Genomic DNA, 25,691 nt, shown 5'->3' with positions numbered 1-25,691 from the left:
TGGGTATTCAGTGGAATAACTGATAAGGTTTTCTTACTTAAATTGTTTACTAGAAAGCTTAGAGCCAAAATTTTTAGCCACCAAAACTCAAATTTTTAAACCTATCCTAGCTTTGTTTTATAATTACTGCCCTTGTTTTCCTTTTTGTTTTAGTGTTTCTCTTTTATTTGTAACTTGTCTCATCTTGTTATATTTTATAAATTATTCTAAGCTACCTTTAATCTTTGTGGAAAAGGTAGAGTATAAGTCATTTACAAATTAGAATAGAATCTTAGAGATGTTATACCTGCCCGTTTTTTCTTTTTTTATTTACTTAGGGCACTCCTGCATCACTATCTCCAAAGCCAGATTATTTTTTAATTTTATATTTTCAGTGCTAATGATTCAGTAATTTTTAGAGAGATTAAAAAAAAAAAAACTTTGGAAGGAACATTTAGGCCACTAGTCAGAGTTTCTGAGTAATCTTGCTTTTGTCGTAGCCTTAGTACCTAGCACAATGCTTGGCATATAGTGGACCATTCAGAAATATTTTATAAACATAAATACATAAATATCTTTTTAGAGATAATTTTGTAATTTCACATGTGCTGTAATCACCTCACTCAGAGGATAACCAGTACCAATGTTTTTGAGAGAAGGAGATGCTAGCACTCAGTCCTTGGTTGAAAAGTATTTGGAAAGAATGCTTTTTGATAGTTTATAATTACCACTTCGTTATTCTGTTCATCTATAGTTATTGCTGCCATACTGGTGAGGTTGAAGGCTGTTTTTATCACTTAGTGCAAACTGATGCTTTATGTGCACATGTGGGGTAACTGGGTTTTATAGTTCCATGTGATTAAGGACCCATCTTATGTACTCAGACATTGTGATAGTTGTTATGGTAATAATAACTGTGAAGATAAGCTGGATTTTCTGGAAAGAGTAACTAGCATCAGTCTCTTTGCTACTTAGCTTTGAATTGCCTATCTCTAGCAATTCCCCTATCAAACGAAAATTTGGAGTTCTATCTGAGAGTTTTCTCAAAATATGTTAATACCCTAGTACTTGCTTTAATTTGCATTTTATTATTGCATTATTTGTGTTACTACCAGTAGAACTGTTTGGGATCAACAACTTTGGGCTTATATATCATCAGAGGAATTGGGTGATTATTATTAATAGAAAAAGGCAGTTTACCCAGTTTGCTGGCAAATAAACTTTCTCCATAGGAAGCTGATTGATATAAAAAAAAAAAAAGTTCGGCAGATTTTGAAGAAGTATGTGCATAAAGGAAATGGAAAAAATTGGAGCAGAGCCAGAGGATGAGGGAGAAGAAATAGCAGGTGAAATTCACTTCCCAATTCTTTTGATTCTCAAACTTTTCAATTCACCAAATAGGCTACTAAAGACCTAATTACTAGGAGAAAACTAAAAAATTAAATCTCTGTAACTAGTATTGATTTGATTGAAACAGTCATTCTATTAATAAAATCAATACCTAGGTTATACCTAAAACAGTGTATAGAATTTCGAATTCTGAACAGTCTGCTTGTCATAGTGTGCTTTCACTATGAATCCACTGCCAACATAAAGCAATTAAAAAAACTGCTGTCTCACCAAGTGCCTGAGTATTTCACCGAGTGTGAGAGTTTCTACTATATTGCCTCAAATCCAGAAATATTATTAATAAATAATCAAGAGGATGGAAAGGAATAGTGAAAAGAAAGGAAGTAACTAATTTACATAAGACTTTAATAGTGGGGTAGGAATTGAGTTTGCTCCATATTTGATCTTCTTCTAGCTATAGACTGTTTTTTGTCATTCTACATGTTTTTATTCTATGCTCTCCAGTTTTTCCTTATTTTTGCTTTAGATACTCATTATAGTAGCAGCAGCCTATATGGAAAATCTGTTTTATTGCATAGAAGTTAAGTGCCTTAAAATACTTTTTACTTTATAAATTCAATCTGATTCTAAATAAATAGATTGGAAACATCAGCAGAGATTCAGAAGCAATGTTGCCACATTTCCATGAGTAAGATCAAAAATACAAAAATAGTTTTTCATTCACAGATAGAAATAACAAGTAGAATAGGATGTTTTATGTTCTCTGGAGAATGAAAGAAGCTTATTAAGTTTAGGGAGAAGCTGTGATGATTTTGCTGTTTCTTTTGTCCAGATTCTGAGAGTTCCTAAAGCAAATCTTCTCTGCCAATCTTCTTGATCTGAGAAACTCCCTTCTGTCTCACTTGTGTGTCTGGTTTCACTTTTAGCATATTGCTTTCCATCCAAGTGAAGTGAGGAGCCTCCAAATCTGATTTGTATTTAGAAAGGTGATTCAAGTCATACAGAGTGAATCAGTGCTTCTCTCCATTTTTGTCTTTCTTTACTCTCAGGACACACACTTCAGTAGTGCAAAAGGAACAGAATCTTATTACATTTTAAACAAATATTCACAAAAGAAAAGAATATAATCTTAAAACTGCTGGGAACTTCAGACCAGCATATTGAATTTGATGAAATTTAGATTTTTATCACAGGTATGTACATGTACTGAAGAGTTTTGTGAAACATGTAGATGGTTTGTATTATATGGTTCAGAAGATGTATTTTCTATTGGTTTTAATTTTTTTTTTAAGTCTTCATTCGCAGCTAAGCCATGCTTAGAAGTAATTTTATTTTGATTGATAGGCTTATGTAGATGATCAGCAAATTAATTTCACTATTTTTAAACTATCAGAACTGGAAAATATTTCAGCAATGCTTTTGAATTAATTTAGATTTATAATAAAACTTTTTCTTATGTGGTGAAGTTTAGTGGAAGTTTTTTATATATAATAATTCTTGGTAAAATCATTGCTGTTCATAAGTGGAGAAAGAGGGAGAGAATATTTGGATGTGTATAAAAGGGAAAAGTCTTATGTTATTTCGTTTATTTCTCACTTCAACTAAACCAACAATAAGGTTTTAAAACCAATTCTGGGGTTTAAAAAACAGTGGTGAGTGATAGGTCCTATGTTCTACTTGCCCTTTATGCTTCCGGTTTGTGTGTGGGTGGGAGTACCTGAGATGATTATGTTATATGAAACAGTTGCAATTTTTTACTTCTGTAGACAAATCTAAAGTTCTTCAGCCTTCTTTTTTTTTTTTTTTTTGAGACGGAGTCTCGCTCTGTCGCCCGGGCTGGAGTGCAGTGGCGCGATCTCGGCTCACTGCAAGCTCCGCCTCCCGGGTTCCCGCCATTCTCCTGCCTCAGCCTCCCGAGTAGCTGGGACTACAGGCGCCCGCCACCTCGCCCGGCTAATTTTTTTGTATTTTTTTAGTAGAGACGGGGTTTCACCGTGTTAGCCAGGATGGTCTCGATCTCCTGACCTCGTGATCCACCCGTCTCGGCCTCCCAAAGTGCTGGGATTACAGGCTTGAGCCACCGCGCCCGGCCAGTTCTTCAGCCTTCTTTCCTGAAACTATAATCTATCTCAGTGTTTTGCCTTATCATGTCCATAGCAGTTTGTAAAAGTTCAAAGTCAAAGGATCATCACTGAGGTAGTGATTTTAAATGCAAGCTGGAATAAATGAATTATGGAAGTTGTAGAAATGAAAAGATTTACTTTAATTGATAGTCATGCCTTGAATTGATTAGCGAGGTTTAGAGTTTTAAGTTTACATCAGGGTTTTTTCTGAAAGAGAACAGACCTCTTTGTTCTAAGACTCTATTTGAACTAAGATGCATACGTAGTTTGGTTTCAAGTGAGACGTAAATGACTTAAACATTTTTATTCTTTACTGAGGGAAATCTTTTATGTTTGTTTAAAATGTCAAACATTTCCCACCCGTTATTTTTTAGATTAAGTATTAATATATAATAATCTGTCCTCATTTTTTTGCGTACCCTCGCAAACTTCATTTGAATCCTGTTTAATAGTACATAAATTATGGCTTTAAAAAATATTTGGAGTGGTCATAGTTATAAAGTTCTCCTTTATATTTGATCTGTTAATAACAATGAAGTTATCATTATTCATCATAATGTTAAAGAAGTGTAAATACCTGGAAATGTTAAGTAGAAGAAAGGCTATAGAGTAATTCATTTATCTTGGTTGAAGTGAAAATGAGAGTGTCTTTATGGTGATAATGTAAAGCGTAGAGTAACTATTTTAAGCATTTGTAAAAAATCATTTAGAGCTTTTAAAATATTGGCTATTTGCCGTAATGTTTTAATGTAAAACTTACTCTGTATCACCTGCCTTTGCTCTTCCTTTAAGTTAAATAAATATATTCAGATAAGATTAAAAACACTGTCAGTCCTGATAAATCTACAAATTACTTTTTAGTCCATTGACTATGGTCTTCCTAAACAATTGAAACACTTTTCCTAGAGAGGTAAAGCATTCATAGGCTTTAAAAGTAAAATAGTAATACAGTTTTATAAAATACTATTTTAGTTATAGGTTTGGCTGAAAGGGTCATTGAGAGAATATGAACTCAGAGTTATAATTGCTTACTTTTAGGAGTAGATCAGGTGCCACATGTCATCATGGCATTTCTCTGCTTATAACACTTCAACAGCTCTCCTTGGTTTGCCAGATAAAGTCCAAAGTCTTAAACTGGTCTGCAAGGCCCCTCCTGACCATCTGTAGGCTTATACTTGTAACTTGTCTTTTACTTCTTGCTTTGGTACCATCAAACTGCTGATTTACCTGCCTACATTGTTTCTTCCTTGAGGGCCTTTGTTCATACTGGTTTTTCTACCTAGAATGTATATTCTTCTCTTCTTTGCCTAGTAACATCAAGTTTTCTAGAAAGGCTTCTCATGAGCTACATACCGTATCAAACTGGATCGGACGCCACCCACATGGAACTCTCATAAAATACTTATGTATATATGTCTGATTCTAGGTAGATACCAATGCAGTCTCCTATTGTTTTATGATTTCTTTTTGTATGTCTGGCTCTTCTAAAATATAAGTTACTTGAGAGAATGTACTCTGTGTTAATTACTTTTTATCCCTGGCACCCTAACACAATACTCAGTGGGTGCTCAGAAAATGTAAGTGGTAGGTGTTTTGAGCTTGAAGTGAACGGGAGACAGTGGACCTTCAGATCTCTCCATTTCTACTGTAACTATCCTAGAGCAGATCACCATCATGTTACACTGGATATATTGGAAAGCCTTCAGAGTGTTTTTTTGTTTTTGTTTTTGTGTTTTTGTTTTTGTTTTTTTGAGACGGAGTCTCATTCCGTTGCCCAGGCTGGAGTGCATGATCTTGGCTCACTGCAACCTCCACCTCCCAGGTTCTAGCAATTCTCCTGCCCCAGCCTCCCGAGTAGCTGAGATTATAGGTGCAGGCCACCACACCAGCTAACTTTTTGTATTTTAGTAGAGATGGGGTTTTGCCATGTTGCCCAGGCTGGTCTCGAACTCCTGATCTCAGGTGGTTTTTTTAGTTTCTAATTTTGTCACCTTTCAACTTCATCCTTAATGTGTTTTTCACACAGCAGCTATGGTTTTCTCTGTAAATCTAAAATCTGATTATGGCACCTTCCCAGTAGTCTCCAACTATTATTAATAGTAACATATTGATCTTTTGTGAAAAACAGAACTGTTTAACATAGTTTACAAATGCCATGAATAATCTCAAAGTAGATTTCCAGCCTTAAACTTTACTTTTCTCCTTATCACAGTCAGCTATACTGAACGTTTTTCAGTCCCTAAGCATATGCACATACTGTTCTCTCTGACCTGAATACTCTTTGCTTCTCCTTCCACCCCTGCACCAGTTCACCTATATAGTAATTTCTGTTCATCCTCAGGCTTCAGCTGCAGAGCCTTCTCTGACCACTCTCCCCATCCACAAGTCTAGGTTAAATACCTCTCATCTGTGCCCATGTAGCACTCTATACTTGCCAGTGTTACAGTTCTTATTAGACTATACTGGCTGAACTTGATGATTAATATGTCTGTATCGTGCATTTTATAATAAGATCTGTTAATAATAGCAGCAGCAGTAACTAATTTATTGAGCACTTATACTTTATATATAACCCAGGTACTGTGCAAAGTGAATATCACTTTATTTTACAAATGAGAAAAACCAGCCAAAGAGATGAAATACCCAAAGCAAACAGTTAATAAATAGCCAAATCAGAATTCTCCCAAGTCTTTCTGACTAGGCCCAGGCTTCTAACCACTATACTATGTTGCCTCCTCCGAACTGTTTTTATGGTTTAACATTGTGTCTACAGCACCTCAGCACACTGATCAGCAGGTAGTAGGCATTTAATAAATGTCAACTCAATGAATGAATGATTGGTAAAACCAATATGAGGAAATAAAGACTTGAAGGTAGATTTTAAAGTATGAATTAATTCATCATCATGGTGGTGTTTAATGGGGAAAGTCCTAGTGGGTTGATGACTTTTTAAAACTCAAAAGAAGTAGAAGCAATGGAGGCATGGGCCAGAAGATTGACTCTGAGGAGAAGAGTAGTGACAAAAAAGACACATATGGTAAGAATGTTTGGTGACAATCTTATTGTTACCAATAGTGACTGATTATCATTAATAAAAACATATTACTTCCCTGCTTTCAACACCTTCTGTATCTGGTATTTACACTGAAATAGCCAAATGGGAGTTTAAGGATGGAAAGTATTAAACCTATTTATATAGGTACGTCTCCTTGGAACATTGGCCAAGTAGAATAGTTTTCCTTTGGTGCTTCTTCCACATCTAGCCTTAGTTATTCAGATTGGATAGATGATATTTGTAGCCATTTTTTAGATGACTGTGTAGGTTAAAAAATATGTGTGTAAGCTTGGTGTCGTGGCTTATGCCTGTAATTCTAGCATTTTGGGAAGCTGAAACAGGAGGATCAGTTGAGGCCAGGAGTTCAAGACCAGCCCGGGCAACATAGCAAGACTGTGTGTCAATTAAAAACAAAAAAGAAAAAATTTAAGAAAAAAAAATGTGTTAACTAATCTGGGGAACAAGCTGTCCCATGGATAATTTTTTTTTTTTTTTTTTTTTGAGACAGGATCTTGCTCTGTCACCTAGGCTGGAGTGCAGTGGCATGATCACTGCTCACTGCAACCTTGACCTCCCAGGCTCAAGTGATCCCCCCCACCTCAGCCTCCCAAGTAGCTGGGACTACAGGTGTGTGCCACTACACCTGGCTAACTTTTTAATTTTTTTGTAGAGACAAGGTCTCACTCTGTTGCCCAGATGGGTCTTGAACTCCTGGGCTCAAGCGGTCCTCCTGCCTCAGCCTCCCAAACTGCTGAGATTATAGGTGTGAGCCACTGCACCCAGCCAAATTCTATTTTTGCAGAATAATCAATTTCCTTTTAGCCTAAATTTAGAGAGCATTTAACATGGCATTTGTTTTATGAAATCAATTTATGTTATCTTCTTTCTAACAAAGCAAATAAACTCTAAACATGGGGTTATTATGTTCATCCAGGAGCATTTCATACTACTGAAGCTGAAGCTAGTTCTCAGAGTTTGACTCAGATATATGCCTTACCTGAAATTCCTCAAGATCAAAATGCTGCAGAATCGTGGGAAACCTTAGAAGCGGTATGTTAAAAATATTTTCTTTTTGGTAGTTGTGAGGCATAAAAGTAACTTCCTCTCCCTTTCTTTTAAAGGACTTAATTGAACTTAGCCAACTGGTCACTGACTTCTCTCTCCTAGTGAACGTAAGTATATAACTGTTTTGGATGCAGAATTGTTGGATTATTAGAATGAGAAGCTTTTATAATCACTAGGCTTTTAATTAGAATTTTAATAGAACTTAGACTTTTAAAAACTGGTATTAAGCCATAGATAGAAGTTTAACTGCTCTCAAATTCCAGATTAATTCAATAAACTTATATTAAGCATTTGTTATATACAAGCACTGTGTTAGATGCTTAACATTGAGGGTGTGATCAGGTTGGATATAGAAATAAATGAAGCCCATTCTCTGCCTTTGAAGATTCTTTTTTTTTCTTTGAGACGGAGTCTCACTCTGTCGCCCAGGCTGGAATGCAGTGGCATGGTCTTGGCTCACTGCAACCTCGGCCTCCTGGATTCAAGTGATTTGCCTGCCTCAGCCTCCTGAGTAGCTGGGATTACAGGCACATGCCACCATGCCCAGCTAGTTTTTGTATTTTTGGTAAAGACGGGGTTTCACCATGTTGGTCTGGCTGGTCTCGAACTGACATCATGATCCACCTGCCTCAGCCTCGCAAAGTGCTGGGATTACAGGTGTGAGTCACCACGCCCCGCCTCCTTTGAGCATTCTACAGTGAGTGGAGATAGGCCTGGACCCCAGAAACTGAGCTTTCAAGCATGATGGCTAAATGCAAAAGCAAGAATGAAGAGAGGTATTATCAGCTCCAAGGAAAAGCCTTTAATTCCAAAGGAAGGAGGCAGGAGTCATGAGGTGGAAGCATTAAAGATAGCTTCACACAGGTAGACAGTATTTGTTTGAGCCTTGAAAAATGAGTAAATGTCCACAGGGGGAAGTTATGGAGTATATTTGAGAGGCTGAACAAAGACATGGAGTAGAGAAGTGTATGGCATGTTCCAGAACGGTAAGTACTGCAGTATAACCAAAGCCTAAGGCACCATGGGCAAGCAAGGTGGGTGAGGGCCGGATTGTGGTGGCTTTGAATGCCATGCTAAAGAATTTGAACTTTACTTTGTAGGCATTAAAAAGCCTAATACTGATTCTTGAGCAGGTTAGAGTCATGAAATTCAGTCTGTGCTTCAGAAAGATCACTGTTGGCTTTGTGAATAATGGCCTAAGAGAAGAGGAGGTCATGGAAAGGAAGACTGGTTAGGAATCAATTGCAAGAGTTCACCTGGAGCAATGACAATACCAGTGTAAAGGTAAAGGACAGCTGAGAGATATTTCTGGGAGAAGTATTAGCAGAAATTGGAGGAAGATGGAGTCAAAGATAAGGAACATTGTCTTTATTCTGCATAATTGGGTGTCAGTGATACTATTAACATAGATTAGGAAGCACAAAGTCAATTTGGTGGGAAAGATAGATTTTCCATCATTTTTCTGAATTGTTCTTATTTGTCTTTCCCAGGAGTTTCTGCTTGCAGTTCTCTCTAGGTTTAGTTCTTTGTTCCTGATCAAACCATGATTTTGGGGTTGTTTATCTTTGAATTATGGTTTCCCTGAAATCTAGTTTTAAATGAGAAGTTCCTAGATCACACAATCAGAATTGGAATGGTAAAGGACTGAAGAGGCCAACCAGTCTAATCCCTCTACTCTTGCCCCAGTGTCTCAAATAAATGGTCTTTTAGCCTCTTTTGGAACAATTATAGCACAAGGATATTGATACTTAAACCATTACATTTGGAGGGTCTAACTCTTAGAACAGTTAGAGTTAAAAGTATCTGCCCTATAATAACTTCTTTTTGTCATTTTTAGCCTCTAAAGCTACACTGAACAAATGTTGTCTTCTTTCCATATGAAAGTTTTTCAAGGTTTTGAAACCATCATCCTTCCTCACTCTATCCCACCCCACCGTATTTTCTTCTCTTCAGAACCCTTGCTTCTTTTGCATTCCTTCTACAATATAATTTCTAGGCTTCTCAATACTGGCTTCTTACTCTGCTTATGTTCCATATTCTGCATATTTTCTTGAAATGTGTTACCTAAAATAGAATGCAGTAAATTGAATTGCTTCTGGATGCCTCTAAGTTAGAAGAAGCAAAATATTTGAAGTTTCTGGATTAGGTATCTGTACAATATTAATATACTCGCAAACAGAAGGAAATAATAGAACAAGAATCCCAAAATATTTGTTGTTTCAGAATCAATATTTATTCAACTATTGTAAACTAATAATCGCTGAATCCAGTGCAGTTTGTAAAACCTATACATGTATGGTTACACAAATATATACACTTGCCAAAAGTCATTGATCTGTACACATAAAATGTGTTTTAATGTATGTAAATTATACCTCAATAAAGCTGATTTTAAAAAACAAACTACACATGTACAAAGTTCTTACTCAATACAAACACATTTCTTTTCTACTGGGATAGGCACATAAAAGAAATATTAAAGGTTTGTGACCATATGATAGTTACATGTTGGATTACATTATGTAAGCAGCTCATAACCTCTAATCTAGGGGAGATTTGTGCAGGAAAACTCTGGCTGTACCCACAGCTCTATACAAATGTCCTATTTATAATAATCTGTATAAGTACATGAGACAGAATGCTAATAAGCAAAAGCTCAAAGGAGAACCCCTGATTATTATTCCCAGGGTGACTAAGTTCTCATGACCACATGGCCAAGGATTCACAGAAGCTCTATTTAGGCACAGAATGACCTGGGAACATAACCAGAGTGACCACATCCTTTCATTTTCATCACATGGACATGATGGCATCTAGACAAATTAACCCTGTATTTAAGGAACACTTTCTATGTGCGTAGCACTGTGCTAAGCTCAATGAGGAACAGGAAAAAGCATTTAAAAAAACTTACAAGATAGTAGTAGTGGTTGCACAATATTGTGAAGGTACTTATTGCCACTGAATTGTACACTTCAAAATAGTTAAAATGCTAAATTTATGTTATATTTATTTTACCACTATAAAAAGAACTTACAAAGCCATTGACAGATCAAGGTATAGTTCAATAAATGTTAATAAATTAATATCTACTAGGTACCCTGCTCTATTTTTCTTCAACCTTTGTTGTTCAGGTGCCCTGTTCTCTTCCTATAACTTTGTAACTAGCCCTATTTCTAGTCAAGGAGAATTTAAAGAACCCTGGGCCAGTAGTTCAGTAACAACTCACCCTTGCTGCTGGTCTGTTTTGACTTCTGCCTTTTGCCTTATTCCCTGTGGTTTTTGTAATCCAGTTTTACTCTGGAAATGTAAAAACTGGTTGCAATGGATTAGATCAGATTCCTTCATTTATTACCTACGTGACCTTCAGGATGTTATTTGACAGCAATGAGCTTTATAACATTGATGAGAGGACTAAATGAGATAATGTGTATTATTAAGTACTTCCCATTCTCTTCCCTTCCACTGACTCCAACTGCATTCCCACTTTTATCCTTCCTTTATTTTGATTCCTTGTTTGGTTCCTTGCAAAAATTCTACTTTTTCCATCACTATTATCCTTAGGCTAAATTTTAGTATTGGAATTCCTTCAGTACCTTTCCAACTGCTGAATCCTTTGATAGCAACACCCTACATATCTACTCTGCTTGTTGCTTACTCAAGGCCAATATAACCACTTATTTTGCCTATATATCATAGTATTTGTAAGTTTGTTTCTGGGCCTTTTTGTATATATGATTGCATATGATTAAGGAGTATATAGAATATATCATAGGAGTTTAGAACCAGAATAGCTCAATGTGAACAGGATTGGTCAAGATCTAAGATTAGAACTTGGCCTTGAAGGCTGGCTGGAATTTAGAGAGGAATAAATGGAAGTACCTGGAGTTTTGGTATTACCTTCTTAAATAAACTCATAGCTTTCCAAGAACCTTAAACTTTACAACTACTATCGGAACTCTCCAAGGAAGACCATTGTTAATGATATAAATGGATTTGGGGATTAATTTTTGAATGTATTATTATTGCTTGACATAGAGGATACTAGGCCTACAAGTGTCCCCAACAGGCGTTCAAGAACAAAACAATTCATTGGTTTTGAATTTATATTCCCAAATTGTATTCTGCTTGACAAGTATAATAAATCACAGTTTATACAGAAACTTAGGTACTCCTATGGCTGTTCATCAAAATTTGTTATGTTCAGGCCAATAGGGGGACTTAATTCAATGTTCTTTAAAATGAAATCCATAGACATATTCTTAGAGTCATTTGAGAATTTTTTTTTCTGTAAAAAGGGGTCTATATATTACTCTAGCTTGAGAAACACTGCAGTGTAATGATCTAAACACTTAAATATGGTTTAGCTCATTGTTAAAGGAATGCTGAGAACATATATGGGGTGCCAAACTATAAAATGGCAGGCATGGAATTTGAAGATTGTAAGATGTGGGAGGCCTAAGCAGATGAAAATAAACATGAACAAATCAGAAGCAAAACCTCAGGGGAGATTGATAGATAGAGGTGAGGAGGCTCCTGCACCACCGTTAATGTTTGGAGCTTGATTTCACAGGCTGGGACAGGGTTGTATATGTATCCTTTGGTCCCACAAAAAGAGCCAAGGACATAGTGGACAGGTAGTGACCCAGTTCAGCTCTGTATGGAGTCTAGTTTGGCATTCTACTGATGGCGATTGACAACTCTGTGACAATAGTTTGCTGGCTAAATGTAACATTTATGGGGGTCGGTGAGTCCTCCTTAATCAAGAAGCAGAATTTGAAGATATGGGCAAAGTTTGAAGTTGCAAACCAAGCAAAATATGGACCAGAGAAAGGCAGATGTGCACAATCGAGGGGTGGCTATTGATCCCAGGATAAAGGCTGTCTGCCCTCTGCCTTCTCCCCACACCCCAGCCCCATATTTTAGCATGCTTTCTGATGGCATGAATAATTACTTACAGATGTGGGCTACTCCCCAGCGTGGGATGGGCCTCATCAAATGCTGGTGATTGCAATGACGGGGAACTTTGTAGTTTAAATAATTAGTGATCTCAGGATTGGTTTTTTTCTTGTGGTTGCTTCAGTTATTCCAAATGATTTTTATGAAAAAATATTTAAATTGTATTAAAGTTTTGCTTTAATTTTAAAAAGTCATAGAAATACAATATCCAACCGTTTTTAAAGGAAGGAACATTAAAAAGTATTTCCCTAAGGCTTTACGATTACACTTGGGGTATAGAAATGGCCATAATCCTGGCAGGCTCCTCCCTCTTGCTGGAATTATTTTGGGGCTGAAGGAAGGGAGACACATTGACTATTTTTCTTCTACCTATCAACTCATCAACATATGACGGCTGATGATAGAGTTTTAAGCCTGTGATTTATCTGCTAGCATAGACTGTTTCAGGCAAGAGTGGAAAGTGTTGGGGGTGTCCTAAATAGAAACAATGATAGGGTGTCAGAAATCTAGACAAGTTGTATATTATTAGTGCTGGAACTTTTTCTTCTATGGGTCAGAAAAAGAAAGCTGACTTAAATAAGTTTTGCTATTGAGGAAAACAAAAATTGAATGAATGAATGCTAAAAGATACCTAATGTTTTAGTGTCCTAGAATTGTCAAGATTCAAAAGAAAAAGTTAAATATATTTTTTTGATAGAAAGATGAGAGTTAACACTTCCTTGGGGAAATCAGGATGAATTTTTCTATTTTTCCCCCTCACACTTTGCAAACACATTTTATCCCCACTTCAACTCTATGAAGGTGTAAGTATCATCATTCTCACGTGATAAATGAGAATACTGACACCTAGAGAGCTTGAGTAATTTGTCTAAGAGCACATAGTGGCATTTGCTGAGATATGAACACAGATTACCTGACTAAAGGTGATGCCCTTGATCTGAGCACATATAATAGTGGTTCTTAAAGTGTGAGAATTGTGGACTGGCAGCATCAGCATCACCTGGGAGCTTACTATCTCAGGCTTCATCTCAGGCCTACTGGATCAGAAACACCAGGGATGGGGCCCAGCAATTTGTGTTTTAAGAAGCCTCCAGGTGGAAGACTGAGAACCATTGTTAAACTTGTCTCTAACAGAGACATTCAAAGGAAAACTGATAAGGGACTTTCTTAGGGATTGTGTTAGAGATGTCAGGATAGTGGTGGAGAATATTGGAATGAAGGGATACCACAATGGCGAAGACAGACATATTTTGTGTATGAGAAGGGAAGGAATATCAATAATGCTAAGAGGAAACAAACATGGGAAAAAAATAGCTGTGTGATTTGGGCTTCATGTTTTCAAATGAAATAATGGTTGGAATTAGAAAAGTGTTATTTGTATCTGCCTCAATATAAATGAATAGGCCAATTATATAAGGGCAATCAAACTCTTCAGGATTAAAGTTAATTATTTCACCCTCATTGTAGGTGGCATCTATCTAGGATCAAAGAGAGATTCTCTTTTTTCTGCACATTAAAAAAAAACAAAACCAAAATAGTCTGTAAACTGCGATAGTTGATTATATGTTGGCTTATACATTTGTTGTTTATACATTTGTGATTGTTGGTTTATACATTTACTAAATTTCATACTATACCATTAAAAGCAGTACTTGTTATATGTAAATTCTATCTAAGTAAAGTTGAATTAAAAATGGGAATGTGTTCCTACAGCAAGTAATGAGTTCGTGTCACTGGAGGTTTCTGAGCAGTGGTTCAGTAACCACTTGTCAGGAATGTTTTAGTAGGGCTTCGCACATCAGAGAGGAGACTGACCTGATGACCTCAACATTCCTTCTACCCAGAGATTCCATGAGTCATAGTTGCTGTTGTGCCAGCACAGGTGTTGCCATTTTATGTAAATGCTTTATTAATATATTTGATCTGAAACATTTTAAACTGTCATGATTTTACAATGTGTTAAGATATACAGGTATAAAGTGCAGAACAGTGAATTCATTCACTGTTCCCTACTGCATATTACAAATGGAAAGATCTCATAGTAGATCAAACCATATTGTAGTCTTGTTCCGGAAACATCACAATTTGTATTTATTGGACCAAGGGCATTTTACTACTAAGGTAAATGTGCCTGATTTAAACTGAATCCTCAAAGAAGATAAGTTAGGGAGGTGTTTTGGGGTTTGATTTTTTTTTTTTCCATCAAACCCAACATGACATGTAAATGATTATTTGGATTTTTTTTTTTTTTTTTTCTGGAAAGTAGATTCATTTGGAGAATAATATGTTTGTATGTTTGAGTGAATTTTAGTGTGAGATGGTTTTTGCTGTAAAGTTGCCACCCTTTTATTACCTAATAATTAAGACCCCCCCCTTTTTTTATGAAAGTTAATTGGTCCTTTTGACATTGCTTATCAGATGCTATTAATGAACCACTATTAAGACGGCAAGGCTGCCGTACCCGGGGCCCTGATTACAGGAATTAAAATAGTGTGTGTTGACTCCCTGCTGCTCCCCAGCAGGACCGCTCACTCATAATTCCTTTGCATCTAGTCTCAGCAGGAGAAGATTGACAGCATTGCAGACCATGTCAACAGTGCCGCTGTGAATGTTGAAGAGGGAACCAAAAACTTGGGGAAGGTAAGATTCTGCTCCTGCTGACAAATCAATGGTACTCTGGCTCCCAGGAATCTCTAGTATTAACCCAATTGATCTGCTCTCTTCAATGTTGAGGGAACCAGCAATTAAGGAAATAAGGAAGAAATGACACATAGGTAGTGCAAGAAATCAATGTTGTAATATTCTACTCTAAGATTCATTCTATCAGGAGAGGAATTTCTTCAAAGAGAGAATAAACTGTAGCCCTGCTATAAGGTATTTGGTGTTACCAGGAAATATTTGCAGAGGGTGAAAGTGTAAGTATGTGACAGCACACGTGGAGTGGGACCATCTATTTTCCATAGGATGTTGCTTTTAACCCCAGGCACACAGCACAGAATAATCTCTGTGCAACATAAAAGCTTTGGGGGAAATCTGTGGCTGCCGAAACAGTTTAAATAAGCCAGCTAGATAGTTAGTGAATTGATTGTTTTGCAAGTAAAATCAATTTGTAGCAGTCCACTCTTTGTAGCTCAGCTCTCTAAGTTCTGAGATCTGGAGCAATTGCTGTACCTGTGGAATACTTTCTTTTCCCCCCTACAAGTACAGTCTCGAAGGTTAATTATGTACCAAGAGTTAAAGAGGCATTGCCAGGAGTAATGATAGGAAAACGCACATCACCACAGGCAGATATTCTCAACTCAATTTCTAAATTGAATTTTTTTTTTTTTTTTTTTTTTTTTTTATACAGGCTGCAAAATACAAGCTGGCAGCTCTGCCTGTGGCAGGTGCACTGATCGGAGGAATGGTAGGGGGTCCTATTGGCCTCCTTGCAGGCTTCAAAGTGGCAGGAATTGCAGCTGCACTTGGTGGTGGGGTGTTGGGCTTCACAGGTGGAAAATTGATACAAAGAAAGAAACAGAAAATGATGGAGAAGCTCACTTCCAGCTGTCCAGATCTTCCCAGCCAAACTGACAAGAAATGCAGTTAAAAACCAAACTTCAGGATTATTGGTGCCAACATGTGTATCCTAATGAGGATCTTTGCTGCTGTTGGACCCTCCGTCACCTTTTGGAACACAAGTATATCAAGATAGTGGCTACTGATGTTCAAGTGGGATTGAAGTGTGATAAGTGGATATATTTTGTTGTTTGCTGGGGTGTTCATGGAGATGTTAGAGATTGAGGCCCTGGGCTGAGGGTGTATAATGTATGTCAGCTAAGTTTGAAGACTGCCAAGGAGCAGATTTTCTCCCTGGAAATGTGAAAACTGAACCTCTAACTCTGATAAGGACTTGAGATGTGTAGAAACGTTGGGTTATGGAAGACTAGTTTCTTCCATAACCCTGAATTGGAGACCTTAAGGCTAAGTGTAGATTATTGAGGTTTGTTAGCAAGGAAAAGAATAAGAGTTCAGAAGCCTTTGTTACCGGATAGGGAAATCAGGGCCTAGTGAGGAGCACGGGTGGACTGCATAATGGAGTCCATTGGCGAACCCTATTGCAGTTTGGTCCAACTATATTTTCTGGTGAAGGAAATTAATGATGTAAGAAAATGAAAGAGGCTCAACTTCTCTTCCCAAAATCTTCTGGCTTCTGAACTCTTCCTCTGCCTCTCTTTAAATAAATAACACAATTTCAAATGGTAGGAGACTTATTAAGCCAGTCACCAAGCTTGGTCTGTCAGCCTGTCTCCAAACACCTCAAAGATCTTGTGCCCTGTGCCGCCCCTCCCTTGTAATTACGAAAAAGTTCTTTGGTTTTTGGGGTGAATTCTACCCATGTATAATGAGGAATTCTCTCATAACCTTTTTTGTCTTGTCTGTCATCTCTGTTCATCCCTTCCTATAACCTCTAGGTAAAAAGAAAAGAAAAAAAGAAATTTCCAGATATTTTCAACATTGTTAGAGTTTGGGCTAAAATGAGCAAGGAGAAAAAACCACCAAGAACATTTCCTGGGGCATGCTCCACTTTTGAGGGGTGATATATCTGCCAGAGAGGGGGTATCTGACCCAGTCTTCTTTTCAGCTGATCTCTGGGGGGAGCTGAGAACTCGCTTGCTACCTCATTTCTGTTCCTACCGTCCTTTTCCCCAGACTTTTTATCTCCTGTGCATCCCTTTGCTTTCTATTGCTGCTGTTTCTTCCCCAAAATGGTGTACCCGTGCTTACCTTTCTCACATTCTGGACAATGATGAACAAAGACCCATGCAAGACTCAGACCCAGGGAAGGGTGTGGTGCTAATCTCAACACCTGACATTCACAGCAAGCATGGTCCAGCCCAACCACGTGTCTATCTCAAACTGTAGAAAGGCTTTAAATTTGGAAAAAAAGAATTTAAGATTATGGGTAGCTTCCCTCTGTTCCCCAATTCATTTAAAGTGGGAGGGAATAACCTTTTGCCTTACTTACTCTTTTTTCTGAGCACAGGAACGGGCACCTATACTCCAGGTGGTGTGAGCTGTCTCTCTGCCAGGAGTTAAGGTTCATCAGGGGATTGGACGGTTTATCACTGCTTTCTTTATGAGTTTACTTTTAGTAACTTTTATTGATGGCTGCCTTTCATGTCCTTGTCTAAAGAGACTTTCTCTTTCATACTTCTTGAATCTCATCAATGAATTCCAGTGAAACAGCACCATTTCTTAGTATCATTAAATAACTAGAAAGTAGCAAGTATTGCTCTCTGCTGCTTTATATCATTAACATATTAATAATACCAAGAAGGAAATATTTGAATAAGTATCAGATTCTGATCCAGTATCTGATACTGGACACCTGTGAGGCTGGGATAATTACTTTTGAACTACATCTCTTCTCTAGTTTCTGGACCTTGCTCTGTCCCTTTAACACAGGGTGATCAAACCTGAATGAGGATCAGAACTCACCCAGGCACTTACTAAAGCAAGATTCCTAAACCTCTGTTCCAGGGGTAATTCTGACATCACCAGTCCAGCATAGTCAGCTGAAATTATAAATCTAAGATACAGCTACATCAAGATTCAGCTGTGTCATTTAATTCTGAAACTCCCAGTATTCTACCCTTCTTCATCACTGCATATTACCCCACTCTTCCCCACCAAGTGGGCTATCCTTTCAGCCCACCAACTTAGTGGCAGCACTAGGGAATCATTATAAGGTAAGCCTGGTTTACATAAGGACCTGAAGGAGAAAGGAAGCCTGTATTTGAAGCTTACACTTTGTGTTGGTATCTCTCAATTTTACTGAGCCAGTGTGGAACACCACTGTATGTATTCATATAAGCCCTTGACTTTTACTGCTCATCAGGATTGGAATATTACTCTAGCGGTCTTCACATATAGGCAAGTTATAGTACTTTTAAAAAGTATCTCATTTCCCTATAATGGAACCTAATAGCCAACTTTTTCATAGAAATTGCTAGAAGAGTTTGATCAACTATGAACGATAGTGTTTATAAGCATAAAATAGTCAGTATGGCACAGAAACCAATCTTAAAATTGAATTTAATGTTTTATCGTATCAGATTAAATATCTTCTCCAATTCATGTCTTATTTTTACTACAACAAGTTAGAAAGTGGGAACACTTTGATTAAGGTCTTAAAATTTGTGGGCCCTCATTTGGATAAAGGCAGCAATCCTAAGGACTTTTTTTTTTTTTTTTTTTTTAACCTGAGAATTTCTCTGTAGAGCAGAGATTTTCAAACCTTTTGGCTGTAGCCCACAGTAAAAAACGCATTTATATCAAACGTTAGAATATGCCTAATGAACATTATGTACCATTCTGATGCTTTTTATATTTTCAGTTTTTAAAATATGCCAGTTGCAACCCACTAAATTGATATCTACCAATGGGTTGCAACCCTTAGCTTGAAAAAAACACTCTCACAGAGGAACTGGAATTTCTTGAATATCTTCTGTTTGCCAGGCACTTCACCAGGCATTTTACAAGTAAGGAAACTGGGCCTCAGAGAAAATAATTTGCAGAGGTTTACTCAACTACAGAGGGGTGAAGCCAGGAATGTTAACTAGGTCTGTTGAGCTATAAAAACTGTTTTATGTCTCTCATACTATACTGCCTCTATACAAAATTGAGATGGGGGTCGGGGCAGGGGCTCATGCCTGCAGTCCCAGCACTTTGGGAGGCAGAGGCCAGAGGATCACTTGAGCCCAGGAGTTTGAGACCAGCCTGAACAACATAGTGAGACTCTGCATGAAAAAAATTAAAAATTAGCTGGGTGTGGCATAGCACACACCTGTGGTCCCAGCTACATGGGAAGCTGAAGTAGGAGGATCACTTGAACTCAGGAGCAGCCTTGGTGACAGAACAAGACCCTGTCTCAAAAAAAAAAAAAAAAATTGGGTCGTCCATTCTGCTTTACCAAACAGGCTTTGCAATGACACTTTCCATTCATTTGCATCTTTTTAAAAAACTTCTGATTCCTCACCGAGTGTCCAGCAGCCTCAAAGTTTTTAATGGTAGCTGATGCAGACATACACAGTGTTCAATTTGGCCCTTAAACTATAAAATCAAGAGTATTTCAATCCATCCACCTGCCTACAAGTTTTCTTAATGTTTACTGGTTATAACCATTGTTTAAACAGTGCTTTTTATGTAATTTAAAAATAAACTTTAATGCTTTATAAAACAAATTTATCATAATTCATAGATCAAATGATTATCCTTTAAAATGATACCCTTGGGAAATCATGTACTTACTGTAGTGATGCTAGTATTAATATTACTTAGACTAATTTTGAAACTGTTCTTTCAGAATTGCCTCCAAAGACATTTTGCAGACCATCCCAGAAAGGAGGGTATGATGGTGCTGTGTAGAACTGGCCAGAGTTCCTGGAGGATTCTGAGGTTATACTGAAACTCAGTGCTGTACAGGGAGAATTCCATGAGTCCAAAAACCTCCTTTTGTGGGCTGCCTGCCTCCTGCCCTCCCTTAAGTGCTCTAAGATTTTTGTACAGGAGTAAGAATCAAATACTGGTAACATCAATCACAAGAAGTTGAGGAAACCTGTAATATAACTATATAATATAGAACCTTTTTCTTCCATTAAAGTGCAGAAACCAAACCATGCTTTGTGTTAACCTTAAATATGAAAGGTGTTTCTCAGGGTCCCCTTTGTCCTTCCTTGCTGCCACATGAAATCTTACAAGGAAAGATGAAGAAAAGCCTGGGGGGAAAGTTCTCCTGGGAAATGAGGTGTTTTCTTGTTATAAAGTAGAATGTGGCTGTGGTTCACAAGTACTTAACGAATGTTAGATAATGTTCTTAAGTAATCAGAGGCCTAATAAAAGGTAGGGGAGTTTCTCTTCTAGCCTAAATTAATATTAAAAGTTTGGGGGTATTTTTTGTTTTTAAATTAATACTTTGTTGTTTTTAACAGGTGCTTCTCACAATTTACATTGATTAATTTGATGCCCTTTTACAAAGAAACTTCTTAGGTATTATAAACAATCAATGTAAAGGATCCACATGGTATGTATCCACATTGCTACTCTCATATAGAAATGGGAGATAAGAAATATATCTGTGCAATATTAAATTGAAAAAAAAAACCATAAAAGGTGTCAAAGGCAAATGATTTGTTCCAGATCACAAAACTAGTTGGCACAAGAGATAGGATTATAACCAGGGTCTAAGAAAAAAAATCCTGAAGGTAATTTCACTGAGTGTTATGCCATATCAAGTTACCCGCTAAGGCTCGAGGTCTTTCAGACTAGCTTTAACATTCCAAATCAGGCAGTAGCTACAATGGAAAGATAATTGGATGGGGAATCCTGAGATCAGAGTCCTAGTTTGGCTTTGTCTCTTGTAGCAACATTTTTTAAAATCAGGGGCAGCTGTCTTCTCCTATCCCAGCCATGAATCTTCCAACTTTAGTGGTCACCAACTTGACTCCATTCCTTACATCAAGCCTTGTCCTGTCAATTCTCCCTTAAATGTTTGTTGCATCTATTTCTACATATATCCATGGCCATCACTCTAGTAAAAGACTATTACCTCACACCCTACACTTGATCTTCCCCCAACTTTAAGTGGGTCCGTTCCTCATATCACTGCCACAAGAATTAACAACCATGCCCATCTTTCATTTTTCTGCTGAAAGATTTTCAGTGGCTCCCATTGAATACCAAATAAAGTTTGAATCCCTTAGATTGGCATTCACAGCCTTCTATGTTCTGGCCCCAGCTTTATCTCTTGAAACTCATTACTCACTATCTGACAATGCCACTAAATATCCACAAGAGTGATTTCAAGGTTTTTCTATGGTGAAGGTTCAAACTGGTAATAAACCATGTTTACATTTTTCTGGTCTAAAATAATTTCTATATTACTTTATAATAGTCAGCTGAGGTTTGTTTAAGCTCTTGGACAAGCCTAAAACTTGTATCTTGAAGAAAATATTTTTTTCCACCCAAAGAAATTGCATTCAATTTCTTAACCTTCAAAACAATGTCACTGTTGTCACCTGTGCATTTGATAGCTAAAGCACAAGTATTCTTCAGGAGCATAAATACTCCAGCCTTGAATGAATACTCCAGCCATTGTCCAGCTCCTGTGAAAAACTTAATATTTGAGAAAGACATTCAACGGTATGTGTTTTCTATACACTTCACAAGTAGTTGAGATTTTCTTGTATTAAGGTTAATCACTAAAAAGATGTTTACTTGGGTTTCATTATCTAAACCCCCTAAAGATGTTTTCCATTTTATTGTTAAACACTTGGTGTTAGCAAGGGTCAGCACAAGAAAAGGCCCAATGGCAAGTTGTTCTGCAAATTCTGTAAAGCTTACTGAATTCATTTGTCATTTATAATGTTGCTGAGTGGTGCTCGAATAAGGAAACATGCAATAAATTTACTTACTTAACCAACATTTAACTGAAGGCCTGTTGTGTGTTGAGTGCTGGGGCCATACATAGAAAAATACTAGACCTATAGACTCTACCCTTGTAAACCATTCAGGCTAATGAATTCAGATACCTAAAGCAAGTAAATCCCAGTAAAACATGGTAAGTGCCCTAAGAGAGGAATGAGCAAAGTAATACGAGGGCACACAGAGTGGAGGGACCAAACTCTGTTTGGAAAAGAAGGGGCAGGCTTTGTGGAACATGTGGTATTCGAGAGTACCTAAAGAAGAATATGCCTGATTGAAGACAGAGTTATGGACGAAGGGCTCAAAACATAACATGGTGGGCTCACAGAAAACTAAGAAATTAAACACACCTGAGTGATGAAGCTGGTTGGATGGAAATAGACTAAGATGTTATCTATTTAAAATGTAATACTTCTTCATAGGAATTGATATATTGCTTTGTGTCAGATAAGACTATTACTCCTCTGAGTTCCTCATTTTGCCTTCTTGCCAGGGAAGTTAGTATTAAACTTCACATTTGGTGGAGTTTTTGGTATATTTGGCATATTTGCCTTTCCCACAGGTTGTGCTTTCTTCCCTCTCTGCTTAAGAGATCATCTGCTTAACACTGAATGCCCTCTTTGTTCGTAATAGTCATTCCATATTTACTGAAAACCCACTGAGAAAACAGTCATGAAACTTACTTCTTAGTGTCCAAGTCCTTCACAATCATTTTCCATCTCTACATGAATATTTCTTGACCACTGTAATTCAATGGCTCCAGTTTTCACTTACGGTTAATTCTGCAATGTTCTCGAACTTCAGAGGGGTAAAATTCTTTCACTAGTGGTGGTGTGATCTCCCCAACTAGACTAATCTGCTTTCAGGGCAGGGATCATATCATCTTCTTTGAGTACTTCTTGCCATGAAATAGAGTGATGAGAAGGAAAAAAGAAACTACATTCCTGTTAGTGATTGTTAGATGATGAGTGATGAGGTAATAGCATGTGAGTTCTGCTCTCTTTTGGGGACGTGTATTGAAATATGAAATAGCTTTCTAAGACATATCAAATCCTTGCTTAGTACCCACTTTTGTATATTAACAGGAATGAATGAAGCAACAGAAGAAATCCAGACAACAACTCCAGGACTTGGAAATCATGAATTTAAATTTTCAGAATTTGTAGGTAAAGATATTTCTATCTCTTTTTCCAATTAAAAGTCATGACTTGGAAGAGAGAAGATATAGGACCTGAATCACTGAAGAAATACTGTGAGAAAATTTGGACTGACTTATCTTCCATCCTACCTTAGGATTGCTAGGTCAGAATAGCAGGAATCCAAGAAGTATTGATAGTCTGACAGAGTAGTATTGAAACAGGGTGCAGCAGCAGGAATGTAATGGCCGTGTCAAGCAAGCAGGTATTGGCATTGGGCAAGGGTGGGGCTGAAGAGGTAAGCATTTGACAGGATTTGAACCTGGGTCTCGAATGCTAAGGTTCATGTACTTACTCCAACAAACAGCTGCTCAATTAGCTGATAGGAATGAAAAGAAATCCAGCGGCATTTACTAGTTCTCCATAGTTCCCTTTCTTTCATCTATAGGTTTTACTGTTCATAACAGGTTGCTGCCACTTATCAGGGTACACTGGGGGTCAACAATTCAGGATGTCCTTAAGTCTTCCTCCTTCCTACCTTGACACCTTGCTATCTCACAGGGTGGTTATGAGGATTAAAAGACTAAATTCATGTTCAGTGCCTATAATAGTGCCTGGCTCCTAGTAACTGTGCAAATGTTAGTTGCTGTTACTAATTGTTACCATTTTTTCCCCAAAGTTTAAAGGAAATGCACATTAATTTTAAAAAGGTATCGTGTACCTACAAGAAGTGTTAGGGAGACACCTAAAATGAGTGGAGACTTGAGAAATATACTAAGAATCCTTAAAATGGTTTTTTTAAAGGCTTTATTAAGAAGACTGTTCAAAGATGACAGATGCCTGGTAGAAAGTGCATCTTTCTCATCTTTATTAAGAATGATATCCAAACATGAAAATATGTAAGATACGGTTAGGAGCAGGGTGATCATACATCCCAGTTTGTCTGGGACAGTCCTGATTTACATCTGTTGTCCTGGTGAAATTATTACTAATGCTCCCTTTTCATCTCAATGTCCTGGTTTGGATGAAAAAAATTACATGGTCACCTTAGTAGTAAGGGCGATGAAAATAAGTGTGTTATCAAAAAACAGAGCATCTATATTTAAAAAGAATTGATCATTTCTAGGCTCAGATAAAAAACAAAATCCCAACGTTAGTGGGAACGTATACATGCAGGTTAAATTACTACCAGTAATTGTGAAAAACAAGAAAATAGAAAATGTTCCAGAACACTGAGCTTGGGCAAAAGGCTAAATTTAAGGGGTAAAAGCTGAATTCCAGAAGCCACACACCAGGAAATTTACCTTTGAATCCTGGAAAATTTCTGAATGGACACTTGTGTTTTAAATCAGAAAGCCATGCTCATTTTGAAGTCAGAATTGATCACTCAGAATTGATGACCTGTCCTATTTTCCTTGCTGTGTGCATAGCCAGGAATGCCATGTTCGATTCCGCTTCCTGGGCAGTAGTCGGGGCAGGAAAACAAGGCGTCAGAATTCTAAGATTGATATAATCCTATGTAGGCAAGTTTATACAGGGCACCAAGACAGTAGGCATGTGGATTCCTCCCTGGTAGCCGTGGCAATAAGTAAAACACATGGGACATGTTGTTATTACCTGAGAAGACTAGAGCTGTGAGGAAAAAACAGGTCAGCAATACCTAATAATACTTTTTATTACAGTAAGATAATACAATAATGACAGTCTTTATTAATAACAATTCTCCTGGAGAAGGGCCTGATGTGCTTAGGAAAGTACAGCTCTTTCTGAGCAAGAAAGCACTTCTAGGAAGGCTCCCAATTCCCAAGGCTGTACACACCTCCATGTTCTCTGCGACTAACTCACATCCTAGCACCTACAACATTCCATTATTTACACATCTATTTGGCTCCTTCACTCAACTTTCAGCTCCTTGATGGTAGGTACAGTCTCCTTACTGTTAGATCTCTAGCCTGGAAACAGTAGATAATGCTTGCCGAACGGCAGATCGTGTTTTGAAAACCACAACAGGGCTATTTTGTCAGGTCTTTTGCTCCATGAGGCCAAGATAGGGTCAGGTTTACCTCACAGCAAATGTGGAGTTCAGAAATTTTCTGGCACCTCTGCAGGACTCTGCATTACCCAAGAGGGTATTCAAGTGCCATTCTGATAGTTATGTATCTCTGGCTTGGTGTGCACTGTAAGATTTTAATCTATTCTAGACAAAAACTCTTAGGACCCCAAAGCCGGATTCGGATACAGGATTAAAGGTGACTAGATTCACCTAAACACGTATTTATGATGGACAGAATCATCAGATAATTGAGATTTGCAGATTAACCAGTAGAGCTCATTCCATTTGTGGTGATGCTTTCTTGTTCTTTATTCATTTGCTCACATACTTATTATTTAATTTGGCTTTTTGTTTTTTTTTTTCCATCAGAGATTTCCTGAGTACCTTCAGTGTCGCAAGTGCTGGGATTACAAAGATAGAGGAGTTCGTGCTTTCAGGGCATTCACACAGTAATAAGAGAGATACATGTACTTCTAACTCTGAATTAGACTGAGTACTCTAAAATCCAT

General features: G+C 37.5%; 1 protein-coding gene and 1 long non-coding RNA gene across 3 annotated transcripts in view; both read left to right on the top strand.

The window, feature by feature from the left end:
* STX17 (syntaxin 17) overlaps positions 1–21,998 on the top strand; it is a 71,839-nt gene extending 49,841 nt beyond the window's left edge. Inside the window, exons 5-8 of one of the 2 annotated variants that reach the window (XM_001112531.5) lie at positions 7,442–7,557; positions 7,629–7,679; positions 15,082–15,168; positions 15,878–21,998. In XM_001112531.5, coding sequence (XP_001112531.1) covers positions 7,442–7,557; positions 7,629–7,679; positions 15,082–15,168; positions 15,878–16,117 — 494 coding nt within the window. In that variant the 3' untranslated portion in view covers positions 16,118–21,998. 2 annotated transcript variants of the gene reach the window in all.
* Positions 1,197–2,448, top strand: LOC144334612 (uncharacterized). Its single transcript, XR_013404659.1, has 2 exons — positions 1,197–1,325; positions 2,379–2,448. It is a non-coding gene; the product is annotated as an uncharacterized LOC144334612 (long non-coding RNA).
* Positions 21,999–25,691: the final 3,693 nt, after the last annotated feature.

The sequence above is a fragment of the Macaca mulatta genome, chromosome 15 (assembly GCF_049350105.2).
Source record: "Macaca mulatta isolate MMU2019108-1 chromosome 15, T2T-MMU8v2.0, whole genome shotgun sequence".
Classification (NCBI taxonomy): Eukaryota; Metazoa; Chordata; class Mammalia; order Primates; family Cercopithecidae; genus Macaca; species Macaca mulatta.
This window is presented reverse-complemented; position numbering and strand designations above follow the sequence as displayed.